Here is a 15,440-nt window from a genome sequence, read left to right on the forward strand (position 1 = left end):
CGTGTTTACATTACGTGTGCGAGCCGTGATCGGCGGCTCGCACACTGTTCACGGAGACACCCTCCGTGAACTGGCATGGAAAGGCCGCTCGTACGAGCGGCCGTTTCCATGCTATACCACTAATGACCAGGCGCCGCCCATGGGTGTTAGCTGGTCGTTAAGTGGTCCTTACAACAAAAATACCCACATTCTGCCTGTGTGGGAATCATTTTCCAAGGATTGTGTCTCCTTAGGGCCTGTTCAGACTATGGGCTTGATTCACAAAGCGGTGCTAACCTACTTAGCATGTCTAAAGTCTTAAGACATGCTAACCAGGGTGCTAAGTAGGTTAGCACCGGATTTCTCAATCAGATCCCGTGGTAACTTTGCGTGCGCAAAACTTTACGCACGCAAAGTCCTATGCGCACTAAGTCCCATAGGCTTTAATGGGCACTTCGCGCGGAGCACCTTGCGCTCTGTGCAGTGCGCGCGTAAAGTTTTACGCACGAAAAGCTCGTTTAGACGTGCTAAGGGGGTTTTCACAGGCGTGCTAACAGTTAGCACCGCTTTGTGAATCAAGCCCTATGTGCGTTCCTAGCCGTTTTTCCAGAACGCGTACAGGCAGACTTTCCGCATAGAAACGGCTACTAATGTTTTCTAATTGCCTCGTTCACATGTATGCGTATGAGACGCATACGTTTCTCGTCCGCATTGCTGCACGCAGTTCTGTGCGTCACGCATAGAAACGGACGCAATGAAAGTCTATGGGCCTGCTCAGACTGTCAGCGTTTGTAGAATGCGTATAAATTCAAAGAAACGCAAGTTGAAAAACGCATGCGTTTTTCTTGCATTCGAATGCGTTTTCTATTGCGTTTTACGCCCACACGTGACCCAGGGAAAAAAAAAGAATTATGGGAACTGCAGAGGGAAACGTTCGCTAAAAACGCAATAGTACGCATTTTTGATACACGTCCATAGACTTTCATTGCGTCCGTTTCAATGCGTGACGCACAGAACTGCGTGCAGCAATGCGGATGAGAAACGTATGCGTCTCATACGCATACATGTGAACGAGGCAATTAGAAAACATTAGTAGCCGTTTCTATGCGGAAAGTCTGCCTGTACGCGTTCTGGAAAAACGGCTAGGAACGCACATAGTCTGAACAGGCACTATGGACGTGTATCAAAAACGCGTACTATTGCGTTTTTAGCATACGTTTCCCTCTGCAGTTCCCATAATTCTTTTTTTTTCCTGGGTCACGTGTTTGTGCAAAACGCAATAGAAAACGCATTCGAAAGCAAGAAAAACGCATGCGTTTTTCAACTTGTGTTTCTTTGAATTTATACGCGTTCTACAAACACTGACAGTCTGAACAGGCCCTTAGGGCTGAGTAGGAACAGTTTTTCAACCTGCAAGTATTACCTCTGTGGTTGTGTACATGCAGTCATTAAAACATTGCTACAGACTCTTGCACACTGCAGCCGATTCCGATTTGCAATTTTAACCCTATTTTGCATGTGATTCTGATATGCGATTTTAAATCAGTATTGCATGCTACGTTTTTTTCTGAGTTTTTCTTCTTGTGTTGATGGAAGCCAGGGAAAATTGGAATCTTAAATCGCAAATTGGAATCGCAAATTGAATTTGCGATTTACAGTATGCAAGAGGCCTGAGCCTGAGGTTTTTTTTTATGAACCCATAGCGAGAGCACAGGTGAAGGGAGGGGTGAAAGGGCTGAGGGACAGTCTACATATTCAAAGTTTGTATAATTTCTTATCTGTGTGGTGGACATGGGAGCAGACAGGTGTGTTTTTTTTTTTTTTTTATGAACACCGTCTTTCTTTTTTATGGACCCTTATCAGTTGTTGCCTCTCCAGTCTGCCTCCCTGAAATAAGGCATTCAGGTTGCTTCATGGTAGATCCAGCACTAGTTGTACAGAGTACCCACAATAGTGGGGAGCATAGATACATGTGTAGTTCAACACACAGTACAGCTATGAAGGGATGCTTGAACAGAGGCGCCAGAATAGAGTAAAAACTTGAAAAAAAAACTTTTAAAAGGGTGGCAGTGGTGGGCTTATCTCTCCAACAAGTAAAACAAGTAAACCACAGACTGTGAATAACGTTTAACAAAGATACCGTTTATTTAAGTACTCCACAATGCAACACGTTTCTCAGATTCTATCCTGCTTCATCAAGCAATCAAAGGTGTAAAAACTAGTACAAGTCTGGGTCCAAGCCAAATGCCTCTGTTTTACAGAGGCTCCTTACAGAGGCGTTTGGCTTGAACCCAGACTTGTACTAGTTTTTACTCTTTTGGTTGCCTGGTGAAGCAGGATAGAACCTGCGAAATGCATTGCATTGTGGAGTACTTAAATAAACGGTATCTCTGGTAAACTTTGATCAACACAGTCTGTGTTTTACTTGTTTGGGAGGTAAGCCCACCACTGTCACCCTTTTTAAATGGTTTTTAAATGTTTTTACTCCATTCTTGCGCCTCTGTTCAAGCTGCTTTTCATATTGCCAAGTCCACCGCGGTGGAGGGGTGTTACCGCTTGTTTCCTATCTACAGAAAGCGACTACTTAACCTGAGTGAGGTCAGGTCATAACATCCCCTCCCGCCTATACAATGGTTGCCTTTGTGGTAACCCACGTTTGTGAATATAAACTCTTAATACCTTACTACTACCAATTGCTTCTTCAACGTACTACACTATTTTGGGCTCTCCGTGTTCCTTTTTCTCTTTCTGCAAGTACACGGTACAATTAGGACATCCAGCAACACTAGTACAAATACATACATACATAGTTGATGAGTGGTTTGAAAATATTGGTACATGTTCGTTTGATAAAGTATAACATAAAAGGAAACACTAGCAGGAGGACCCTGCCTTGGCGAGCTTACAATCTAGAGCGTAGTGGGGTGGAGACACTATAGGAAGAGATAAAGTAGTTGGTGGAGGAGATAGCCTCAATTCTAGCTACAACGAATTATAAGCTTTTCTGAAGAGGTGTATTTTAAGGGTGCATTTGAAGGTTTCCAGGCTTAAAGGAAACCAGAGACACTGGAAAGTAAAGATTTAAGAGAATCTGAAGTGGTTTTAAAAATAACAAAAAGATACCTAAAAGAGGGAAGACTCTGGGTCCTATAGAGCCTTCCCATTCCTACTAAGGTGCCCGCGTTCCAGTGCTGAATTCACCGTTAGCAGTCTCCGACTGATGGGTTGGAGACTGCTAACTTCTGCCAAGGCTGGAGGCTTCGTCAATCTTTGGGAGCCCGAGTGTGCATGCATGCGCAGTACGGAGCGGCCTTCTTCGGGAACACTCGGGCTCTCAAAGATTGCCAAAGCCTACAGCAGCAGCGGAGGTGAGCAGCCGGAGACTGCTAACAGGGGATCCAGCGCTGGGACGTGGGCACCGTGAGGAGAACGGAAAGGCTCTATAGGACCCAGAGCTTTCCCTCTCCTTAGGTGAGTATCTGTTTAAAAAAAAAACAAAAAAAAAAAACTTCAGGCTTTCTTTAAATCTTTATTATTCTAGAAAGTAAAACAAACTTTAACAGACATTTTACATTTTATTATGTTCTTAGGATCACTCTCCGGAGTATATCAAAGTGGCTGCAACTATCGCTCATGAAATGGGGCATAATATTGGTATGGAACATGATAAAGGTACCTGTAATTGCAGCCCGAAACCCTGTGTTATGGTGGACAAAATAGGGTGAGTAATTTTGATGTAAAACTTGATGACTGTAAAGCCTCATTCACACTAGTGCGCTTCTGTCTGCTTCTGTCCGCTTTTCAGCAACATGTATCAATCGGTAACATTTAGCTCCCTCAAGTCCCTCTCTCTTCTTTATCTTCTAAAAACCTTGGCTATCTTGCTCTTATCAGTAATATGTAGTATTTACTCTTTATTGCTGGACTATTGATACAATGCACTGTTGGTTGGTGAGCAGCGCAGCAGCCTCAATGCCAAAGCATAAAAAATAGTTATGATCCTGGGAGAAATATCAGCAATTAAAACTTTCCATCAGAAGTTAGCCACACAAAGAGCTTTGAATAGAATATTGCAATGTTGCAAGAGTGCATGTGATGAGTGTGGAGAGGCGGCTTAGATAGCATATAGGTAGAGCGCTCTTCCACCTATTAAAGGACATCTGAAGTGAGAGGGATATGGAGGCTGCCATATTTATTTACTTTTAAACAATACCAGTTGCCTGGCATACTGATGATCTTTCGTGCATCAGTAGTGTCAGAATCATACACCTGAAACATGCTTGTTTAGGGCCTATGGCCCAAAGTATTAGAAAATGAGTATCAGCGAGGCAGCCAGGCAGATTGTATTGTTTAAAGTGACCCTGAGATGGGACCACATGGATAAAATCTACATACCTGGGTCTGGAGGAAGCCCCCTCCGCCTGATCACTTCCACGCCGTCCTCTTCTGACTTGCTGTTCTTCCTCAATTGGAGCTGGAAAGTCCTCCGGTCTGGGGCCAACTGCACCACGTTCACGTCCACGGGAGCACTCTGCACCTGCACGGTAATACTGCTAGGGTGCAGAACACTCTCGGTGAGAGCGAACGTGCCTGGCCAGACTGCTGGCCCCCGAAAATCTGTCAGTAAGGCCAGTTGGCGCAAACTGGGCCCAACTGGCCACTCAGTAGCGGGTGAACGAGCAGTCAGAAGAGAACAGTGTGGGAGCGATCCAGCTATAGGGTGCTTCCTCCAGCCCCAGGTATGTATATTTTATCCATGTGGCCCATCTCTGGTACACTTTAAGGGGAAATAAATACGGCAGCCTCCATATTCTTCTCACTTCAGGTGTTTTTTAACCACCCTGGCGTTCTGATTAAATCGCCAGGGTGGCTGCGGGAGGGTTTTTTTTAAATAAAAAAAAAACTATTTCATGCAGCCAACTGAAAGATGGCTGCATGAAAGCCCACTAGAGGGCGCTCCGGAGGCGTTCTTCCGATCGCCTCCGGCGGCCAGAAGTAACACGGAAGGCCGCAATAAGCGGCCTTCCGTGTTTCGCTTACCTCGTCGCCATGGCGACGAGCGGAGTGACGTCATGGACGTCAGCCGCCTCCGATCCAGCCCTTAGCGCTGGCCGGAACTGTTTGTTCCGGCTACGCTGGGCTCGGGCGGCTGGGGGGACCCTCTTTCGCCGCTGCACGCGGCGGATCGCCGCGCTGCAGCGGCGATCAGGCAGCACACGCGGCTGGCAAAGTGCCGGCTGCGTGTGCTGCTTTTTATTTCATTAAAATTGGCCCAGCAGGGCCTGAGCGGCAGCCTCTGGCGGTGTTGGACGAGCTGAGCTCGTCCAGACCGCTCAGCTGGTTAAAGGGAACCTGAAGTGAAAATAAACTTATGACATAATGAATTGGCGAGGGCAGTTTCAATGTAATGGGCTGGATGAAATCTGGATTGTGGGTTTGAGCAGGGAGTTGAAGCCCAGGTATTGGATCTCGTGTTGGTGGACTACATGTTTCAGGAGTTTTGAAACAAAGAGGAGGAGGGAGATTGGCAATGCCAGATTCTACTTTTTTTGTGCCCCTAGGCCAAGTCCTGTATGTTGTGGCCCACCTTACATGTGCAGCGGAGCCCCTCCCATTCCACGTGCAGCCCTCTCTTCTATGTGTATCAAACATGTACTGCAGCATATAAATTTGCTGCATATGACCAGTTTCAGCCTGACCTGTGAGATACAGAGTTACTCACCTCTGTTTTTGTACATTTGTCTATGCAGTGGGGACATTCCAGAAGTCTTCAGTGCATGCAGTCTTCAAAAGTATCAGAAATTCCTAGTGGAACGTTTACCCCTCTGCATGAAAGACATGCCAGACAAAAGTGAAGTCCAAAGTTCTCCAGTGTGCGGAAATAAGTTTACGGAAATAGGTGAAGAATGTGATTGCGGCTCAGAGGCGGTAAGTACCGGTCATAGAATATTATAGCTTTTTTTGTTTTAGATAAGTTGTATGATATTTTGCATGGAAAGCAACCATATTTGATCAATGCATATACAGTCTCTGCATGCTGCTTTGCATTCTTGCTGTACAGTACAGTATCTATGTCTCATTGCACCTCTTTTTTACATGCAAACATAGCAATACACTAGTTAACATTTAGTATACTCTATATTAGGTAGCCCCCTCGGCATAAGTAGCAGATGTGCCTCCCTCCTCCCAGTATAGGTAGCCAGATGTACCTCCTCATGCAGAATTGTGAGCAGTGTATAGTCGAGAAGTTACTTACCTCTCGAGACCTAAACCATTGGTTCTCTCTTTAGCAGCATGTCAAACGTCCCCTCTATGGCTTAGTGGTATCTCTCTTCATTTTACCCACCAGTATGTGCCGGCAGGTCACATGTGCTCTGTGTGCTTTTGCTACTATTGAATGACATCCAGAATCTATATTACACCAGCAAGCATCCCCCTCAGAACTCGCAGCTGTGGTCAAGTGTCTGATAAGTGCCTTCATGTGTTTTACTTTGCTTCATGGTAGGGTCCCCTGGCTGGGCCCCATATACTTCAATCCCCTGTGATGCCCTATTGGCAGCTCTGGCCATGCAGATTCCAAGCAAGCAGGTGGTAGAACACAGCGTACCATAAATAGGGGATTTGGGGCTAAATAGTGATGGTTAAGAGAGAGAGGAAGAGGTTTAGGCAAGTGTAAATAAGTGGGTTTTCAGGACTTTTTAAAATGCAATTACAAGTCAATGGCGGCGCCCGAAAACCTTGTTTGTTTTTGCGGTGATTGATGGAGGAGGTAGGGGGTGGTTAAGGTCAGGTTGGGGGGGGGGGAAGTTTGTTAAGTTTAGGTGTCAGGTAGGGTGGTTGTTCGGAGGAGAGCTGTTAAGTGTCAGATAGGGTGTTTGTGTGGAGGGGGGGTAGGATTAGGCTTCCGGAAGGGTGTCTGTGCGAGTAGAGGGGACAGTTAGGTTTAGGTGCCAGGAAGGGTGTATGTGTGGGGTGGGAGCATTTAGGGTTAGGCATCGGGGGAGTGTTCTGTGTGAGGGTAAGGGTAGGTTTTGCTATGGTAAAATATTGGTATTTAATACTGATGTTTTATGATCCTTCCTTACACTTTATTTGAAGAATATCGCTAAATTTACTGGTATTCTACTATTGGCTTTCCTGGGCACCCAAATTTCTAGGCACCCTTTTATTACGTATGCCTGGCAGGGTCCTTTCCTAAGCCTCGGTCAAACTTTGTAGTTGATACATTCCCTAGTTATTGAGCAATGCTGTGTTGTATGTTAGCAATTACATAGCTCCCAACTGTCCCCCTATGGAGGGACAGTCCCTCTTAGGGAACTCTGTCCCTCTGTCTCTCTTTCTTTTTCACTTGTCCCTCTTTCATATATACTGTATATATTTTTTATTATTTTTTTCCACTGAAAAATGTGTTTCATTGTCTCTGGACTTTATTCCCATCCTTTAAATTGATATATTTCTTATTTTCAAATGTTAATATAAAGGAAAATGAACCATGATAAAGATGACCGCTGTGGTTTGAATTATAAAACATCATATTTTTCTTATGAAATCTTTATTGTGTGCATGACTAGGGGTGTGACGGGGGCGTGATCAGGGATGCCACAGATACGTTTCCCTCTTTGTTTTCTCAAAAAGTTGGGAGGTATACAATTTGTAAAGAAAAGATAATAATTTGCTTCAGCATCCTACAGATTGTGGACATGTGTAGCTGTACTGTAATACACTGTAACGGTATAATGAACTAGTGTCCGATGTGATCAGCCTATCCCCATTTTACAGGAGTGTACGGACAAGTGCTGTGATGCCACCACCTGCAAACTAAAAGAGGGTGCTCAGTGTACAGAGGGGGGGTGCTGCTCAAGCTGTCAGGTGAGTTATTTCATATTGAAATGTATTCTGCAAAGGAAAACAAAGAAGGTTATTTATATTATATTTACAATCAGAATCATCATAGGATATTCCCAAGGCAAAAAGGTAAAGGATGTGGGGTGGACAGAGATTGTCTCCAAGGAGGATGGAGTGATGCCTCTGTCTTCCTGCACCCCAAATCTGCACAGCAGGTCTATCAGACTATTTCAGCAGAGTTTACAAAGTATCTCCAGAACTTTCTCTCTGCAACAAAAGACAAGCAACAGCATAATAACCTTTAACAAAAAAACATTTCTTCTTTACAATTTATAGAACTCCTACGGAGATCATGCAGTGGTTACTTCCTGGAATTCCCAACTGGGAGCACATAAAAGGTTAACCTCCTGTACTTATATATTAGCCCAGAACAAAGGCACCTTAGCAGTTCACACACAGCTGACAGCCCTGACTGAATTTTGCTCATTGTATGCAGATAAGGGAAAATTAAGGGGCGTACACAACATTGATGTTGCCTGTAGTGGATCAGGACCCGATCCCCTTGGTCGACATTGCTGGGATGGGCAGCACAGTTGTGAATCAACTGTGTACAGTAGCTGAAAAAGTGTTGCCATGTGGGGGGGGGGAGGGATGATGAAGTGGTGCGTGTGTCACATCATGATATCATGCGGCAGGAGGGGGCAGCATTCATTGGCGGTCATTGTGGATGAGTTGATCTCCCAGGAAGATAGCTTGCCGGTTGGGAGTCACGAGTCTCTGTACACATGCCTGACTATTGGCTGAGCCGGTCGTTATCGGCTGCCTCAGCCTCCTTTAGTCAAGCTTGTATACGAGCCTTTAGACAGGCTGTTCTGCCTAAACACACACAGGGTAAATTTCTTTGTCTTTTCCTTGTCTGCTGTTCTGTGTGAGAGTTTAGGTCCGCATTAAGCAAATAACTATTCTCATCATATTACAAGACACACAGAACATTTATATTGCACTTTTCTCCTGGTGGACTCAAAGCGCTGGAACTGCAGCCATGTGGGTGCGCTCTATAGGCAGTAGCACTCGTATTACTATTTTTTCCTGATCACTGCTGTGTAGCTCTGACTGTTTACTGTGAAAGCTGCCTCACATAGCTGTCAGCAGATGACTCTACACTGTGTGTATGCTGACCTGGCATCTGTACAGATGTGTAGGATCACATCCCCCTGTGGAATATGAATGTGTCATTACAGTGAATCTTACACAGCTTTATGGGTGAAAAAAGTTCCTCTTTAAGCACACTAAAGTATGACTGCATAACATTTCAAAAACTTAACCTATTCAGGACCGCGCATAGTAAAACCTTTGCCGCACTTGAGGCTGTTCTAGCCTGATGCAGTGTAGTATTTATGCCGCCCGCCATTTCTGCTCCCGCCACAATCGTGTGCACCTGATAGTGGAGATTAACCTGGCATATGACAGCCGACATCTCCCCTCAGTAATCAGAATCCTTCACATATGGCTTCTGATCACGTGATCACTACATAGGGTTGCCAGGTGTCCGGTTTAGACCGGACAGTCCGGTTTTTGGCCGCTGTGTCCTGTCCAAAAAGGCATGTTAAACCGGACAATTAAGATGTCCGGTTTTATGCCTTTTGCCACTTGCCGCCACCCGTCCGCCAGCGCTGCGCGACCGCTGATTCGCTGCCTGGCTGTCAGTCAAAGGCACAGCCAGCCAGCTTACGCGGCGTAAGTTACGCCAGCTTAAGTACCGCCCCTGAGCCCGCGCTTCCCGACGTTGCTACGGCAACGCCAACGCTGCGTTGCCAACGCACGCATGACGTGCGTCACTCACGTCATTTGCAATGCGATTCGGCATCTGCGAAGGAAGCAAGGTAAGGTCAGGAGTCTGGAGATATGGTGAGTGAGTGACCCATAATTCTCTGGTTGTATTTCCGCTCTTTGTGTGCATTGGCTCCGCTCTATCTCCCCTCCGTATAGTCCAGGCGTGACTTTCAATCTCATTCAATCTCATTCAATCTCGCCTGAGCCCGCTGCTTACTATACTTTACACTTGAATTCATACTATTGTACAACGCAATTTATACTGTTATACTGTTATATTTGTTATATTTGCTCAAAATGTGTACATACATGTATGCGCAGATTTATATTTTAACTTTATGCCTATGTATGTCCACTTTATTGTTCTCAATAAAAAATTTTGGTGGGAAAAAAAAAAAAAAATTTAAAACTTCCCGCAAGAAATCGACCACTTCACTGTGCAAAAACGCCATAAATGCATTGCATTATTTGCATAGTTTTCCAGTTTTGTAATAGTTTTTTGCTCTGTCTCTTATTATGTGCATTTACTGGTGAAAAGCGGTCTCTTATTATGTGCATTTACTGGTGAAAAGTGGTCTCTTATGTGCATGTACTGATGAGGACAGTTAGTGACATGGCTATGTACTCTGTAATGTGCTGCAGAAGATGTCAGTGCGATATAAATACTGTAAAAAACATTTTTTAAAAAGCCCATTGCTTAGCCCCACTCTACATAAAAGTGCGCTTCTGACTCCGCCCCTAACTCCACCCCCTGTCCGGTTTTCTCCATCAGCCGACCTGGCAACCCTATCACTACAATCGCCCGTGAATCGTAGTGATCACTGTTAGTGATGCAGCGTTGAGGGGGGGGGAGGGGGGGAGAAGAGGATCCACTCACCTTCATGCCATTCCTGGCGATCGGCGCTCCCCTCTGCTTGGGCCGGAATCCCTGCTTGCTCTGACGTCATCAAGCCGCGACCCAGAACTTAACGTCAGTGCAATCCAGGATGCAAGAGCAGAGTCGTCCACAGTGGCTCATCGCTGGAGCCTGGGAGGTGAGTAAAGGCTGCTGGCTACAGGGGGGACATCTGGCTACAGGGGGGACACAGCCCAGCAAGCCACACTCAGGATCCAACTGCCTGACCTCCCAAACGCACCCCCGCATGCAAATTTGCCTGGTCCTTAAGGGTTACGCAGCCAGTCCCGAAAATTATTTTAACTTACCAGGGGCTTCTTGCACCCCCCCTGAAGTCTTCCTGTGCCCACGATGCTGGTCCAAGTCCCTCTGGCCAGCAGTGGTGACCCCCCCCCCCAAGCTGACCAGCCATGCGCCTCCTCATCATGCTTCCGCAGGCCGGGAGCGTTCTGCACATGTGCAGTACATTAACTTCGCTATCATGGTGCGCGCGGCTCGGGGTCGCACATGTGTAGTAGCCGCCGACTGACGGCAACAGGCCAGCTTAGGAAGGGGGGGTCGCCGATGATGGCCGCAGGGACTTGGACCAGCGTTGTGGGCACAAGAGGACTCTAGGGGGCTGCAAGAAGCCCCAGGTAAGTTAAAATCATTTTTTTTCTTAAGTGTCCCTTTAACTGAGTACTATTTTTTGTTATATTTTTCCTTTTGCCATTAGAGAATTTGATGCACTAGTAATCCATCCTAGTATCGGCCGGAATCACTGATAATACATTGAGGGAAAGAGGTATTTTATCTTTTGCTGATTTTGCTTGTTTTTCCCTCTGACCATGAAATTACCAGCCTATAAGAGTAATGGTAGTTTTACTGTAGTTATGAGAAACAGCATAACAACAAAAGGACCCTGAGAAACCCAGTGCCTCAAAGTCAGAGCTTGATGTGAATTGCAATAGGTGAAATAAGTTGTAATGGGTTAAATAAGTATTTGATCCCCTATGAAAAGATCAAGATTTCATGATCCCATGTGTCCTCACTATATGCAGGTAATGAGCTGAGATTAGGAGCACCCTCTATAAGGGAGTGTTCCTAATCCCATCTTGTTACAGGGCCTGTATAATAGACACCTGTCCACAGAAGCAATCTATCAAATTCCAAACTAGCCACCATTGCAAAGAACATAGAGCTGTCAAAGGATGTCAAGGACAAGATTGTAGACCTGCACAAGGCTGGACTGGGCTACAAGACGATCACCAAGCAGCTTGGTGAGGAGCTGACAACAGTTGGAAGAAACACAAAATAAATTGTCAGTTTCCCTCGGTCTGGTGGCTCTGTGCAAGATCTCACATTGTGGGTTTGCAATCTTCATTCAAACGGTGATGAAGCAGCCCAGAACTACATGGTGAAGCTTGTCAATGATCTCAGGGCAGCTGGGTCCATAGTCACCAAGAAAACAATTGATAACACAGTATGCTGAGCCCACAAGGTCCCTGTAATGATCTGGGGTCGATTTCCACCGTCAGCGCACACCAAGTGCGCTGAAGCAGATGGGAATCCCCACAATCACAGAAGCAGAGTACCCAGTATACGTAAATACATTTGTAGAGGGGAATTCCAACCAGCAGATGGAGCTGTGGAGTACAGAGGAACAAGTCCTCTGTACAACCACAGATGCCAGATGGAAATTGCACGACGTGGAGCAGCAGTGGGCGATATAAACAAGGTAGCAACACAATAGAGAGCAAGAACAGAGACAGACTGTATAAATGTCTACCAATCTAGCCGCCACCCAGTGACGGTAGACATTGCACAACCGAACAGACCAGAGTGAGAAAGCCAATCGTAAGAGAGGCGATTGCTGTCAGAAACACAAGACTGAGCAAAGACAGAGCATGAATTGAGTAAAGGAATACACAGCAAATAACTACAATCCGAACGCCAAGGAAAATAACAAATGAACTAACTAAACGCGGTCACCGCACGTTATGCGCAACAGTGACAAGCGCGTTAATATCACAGTCACCGTACGTTAAGCGCAACAGTGACAAACGTACCAACTCTGACTAACGATTGAACACGAAAAACAAATACAAACAGATAGTGAGAACGCTTGCTAATCAGTTGCCTAACACCAGACAACAGCAAGCATTTGTTCCAGACAAAACAAACTAAACGATTCACTATCAGCCCCTGCTGGAGATAGTGCAATCGCAAGTACAGAACAAGACAAAACTAGGCAGTACAAATAATACACAAAACTGACATCACTAGTAGGAGTGCAAAGTGCACTCCCCAATAATTAACTACACTAGAATATTCAGCAATAAGATACAAAGAGGCTGAGGCTCCAAAGTCAGTCTTCACCAAACAGAACCTATGACAAGCAAGGAATTCTGGGAGGAAGTGACATTTATACTAAAAACCCTTAAAGATAACCTTAAGTCAAAAAAAAATGAGATGAACTCACCTGGGGCTTCCCTCAGCCCCCTGCAGCCGATCGGTGCCCTCGCAGCTCCGCTCCGATGCCTCTGGACCCGCCGGCGACGACTTCCGGTTTCGCCGTCACCGGCCGACAGGCATGGGAACGTGAGTGATTGTTCGCGTTCCCAGCCTGTATATCGCCCCCTATGCTGCTATTGCGGCAGCCATGGCCAGGCCAAGGCAGAGGCGGGAGAGGCTCTAGCCTCAGGGCGCAGTGTAGGAGGAGGCGCACAACTCACTCAGCTATCATTCCCCTATTGTGTTTGAAGTTGAGAGAAATAAGACATTTGATACATGCAGTGACTGCAAGCCAAATAACTAGAGATTAAGCTGTTGGGGGCCCTGGGGTACCTCTTAGTTTAATAGCAATCAGCATGTGAAAGCTGGGGTGGGAGGGATGGAAGGGCACACTTTGATTCAGCCTTGGGTGCTGGAGGACCTTGTCCTGGCTCTGCAGTTCACATCTGAATGATCAAGAGGAGAACTAGGTTAAGGTGCTTTGGTCAGATGAGACCAGAATTGAGCTCTTTGTTACCAACTCAACTCACCTTGTTGCTGACTAGCCAGTTACCACACCGAAATTCAATAGAAAATCTATGGAAGGAGCTGTAAGTTGAGTTGCTAAAGAGCCTACAAAATTATTGGCTTGGAGAGGATCTGCAAAGATGAATGGGACAAAATCCCTCTTGCGATGTGTGCAAACCTGGTGACAAACTATAAGAAACGTGATCTCTGTGATTGTGAAATACTTATCTCACTCATTAGAGAAATACTTATTTATTTTGTTGTTATTCTCTCTCCCACAGCTAAGATAAACCTACCATTACAATTATAGACTGGACATTTGTTGGTCATAGCAAAATCATCAGGGATCAAACACTTCTTCTTGTGACATGACTATGTTTATAAATGTGCATTCTTTCGAATATTCTGTTTTGTTTATATAACCTAAACACTGGTATCCCCTCCCAGCTGCAGCCAGCAGGATCAGTGTGCAGACCAGCTAAGGATGAGTGTGACTTGTCAGATATGTGTGATGGGAAATCGCCTGTGTGTTCTGACCGCTTCCGGGCCAATGGCTCTCCCTGCAAGAATGGAGATGGATACTGCTTCAATGGAAAATGCCCCACTCACCAAGATCAATGTGAGAAGCACTGGGGACCAGGTAACTGCAAGGATTATTCTGCACACTTTACAATCTACACAGTCTACAAACTAATTGTTGCAAAGCTCAAACTCATTATTGCTTTATAATTAGGACTACTTGACCTAAACCTATTTAAAAACACGCTCTAGTTCTCTGTCCCGCCACTGCCACCACCGCATGTCAGTGCGCATGCATGCACCGGCCCATCGCACCGGTCCACCACGCACAAGGCCGCCCGGCTCCCTGGCCCCGTCCTCCTGTCCCAACGGCTGTCCGTGCGGCACATGCACAGTAGCGCAAACCCACATACACAAGGACAGGAGTATACGCAGGGACAGTTAGGTTTTATTGTATAGGATGGTCTGACAATAAATACAGCTCGGTAGACACAGTGCATGCCAAAAAAAAAACTGATTTACCATGTAATAGAAAACACAGTCATCTTTCTTGCTCCTGAATTTCTGACAATTAAAAGGAGGACACTTTGAAGGACCACTATGGCAAAAAAAAGAACATTACATTACATTTACATATATGTACATAAGATGTAAACTTGTCCCAGAGTAAAATGCTCTACAAATTAATGTTCTATGTTCCTGTTGCTTACAGTAAGAGGTAAAGATCTGAAAGGTTTTGAATTACTTCTCCCGAACCTCTTCTAGTTTTTTATCTGCCACACCTCCTTCCACACCAACACTATACTTCCTGTCACACCTTCTTCACTTCTCCAGACATGTTCCTGCCACACCTTCATTAGCCTCCATTCACACACAGACTACACCCCGAGTCACACCTCCTCCACTTCTCCAGCCATATCCCTGCCACATACCTCCAGTCACATCCTTGCCACACCTCCATTCACACCTACAATACACCCCCAGTCATACCTCCTCCACTTCTCCGGCCATATCCCTGCCACACCTCTAGTCACATCTCTGCCACACCTCCATTCACACCTACAATACACCCCCAGTCGCACCTCCTCCACTTCTCAAGCCATATCCCTGCCACATGCCTCCAGTCACATCCTTGCCACACCTCCATTCACACCTACAATACACCTCCAGTCACACCTCCTTTACTTCTCTAGCCATATCCCTGCCACACCTCCATTCACACCTACAATACACCCCCAGTCACACCTCCTTTACTTCACTAGCCATATCCATGCCACATGCCTCCAGTCATATCCTTGCCACACGTCCATTCACACCTACAATACACCCCCAGTCACACCTCCTCTACTTCTCTAGCCATATCCCTGCC

The 15,440-nt window shown here is 45.9% G+C and overlaps 1 protein-coding gene across 1 annotated transcript in view; it reads left to right on the forward strand.

The window, feature by feature from the left end:
* LOC137562203 (zinc metalloproteinase-disintegrin-like 4a) overlaps positions 1-15,440 on the forward strand; it is a 112,704-nt gene that overhangs the window by 72,714 nt on the left and 24,550 nt on the right. Inside the window, exons 12-15 of the mRNA XM_068273535.1 lie at positions 3,570-3,700; positions 5,730-5,907; positions 7,759-7,848; positions 14,000-14,192. Of these exons, the coding sequence (XP_068129636.1) occupies positions 3,570-3,700; positions 5,730-5,907; positions 7,759-7,848; positions 14,000-14,192 (592 nt within the window). The remainder of the gene's footprint in view (positions 1-3,569; positions 3,701-5,729; positions 5,908-7,758; positions 7,849-13,999; positions 14,193-15,440) is intronic.

Source organism: Hyperolius riggenbachi, chromosome 3 (genome assembly GCF_040937935.1).
Source record: "Hyperolius riggenbachi isolate aHypRig1 chromosome 3, aHypRig1.pri, whole genome shotgun sequence".
NCBI classification, from domain to species: domain Eukaryota; kingdom Metazoa; phylum Chordata; class Amphibia; order Anura; family Hyperoliidae; genus Hyperolius; species Hyperolius riggenbachi.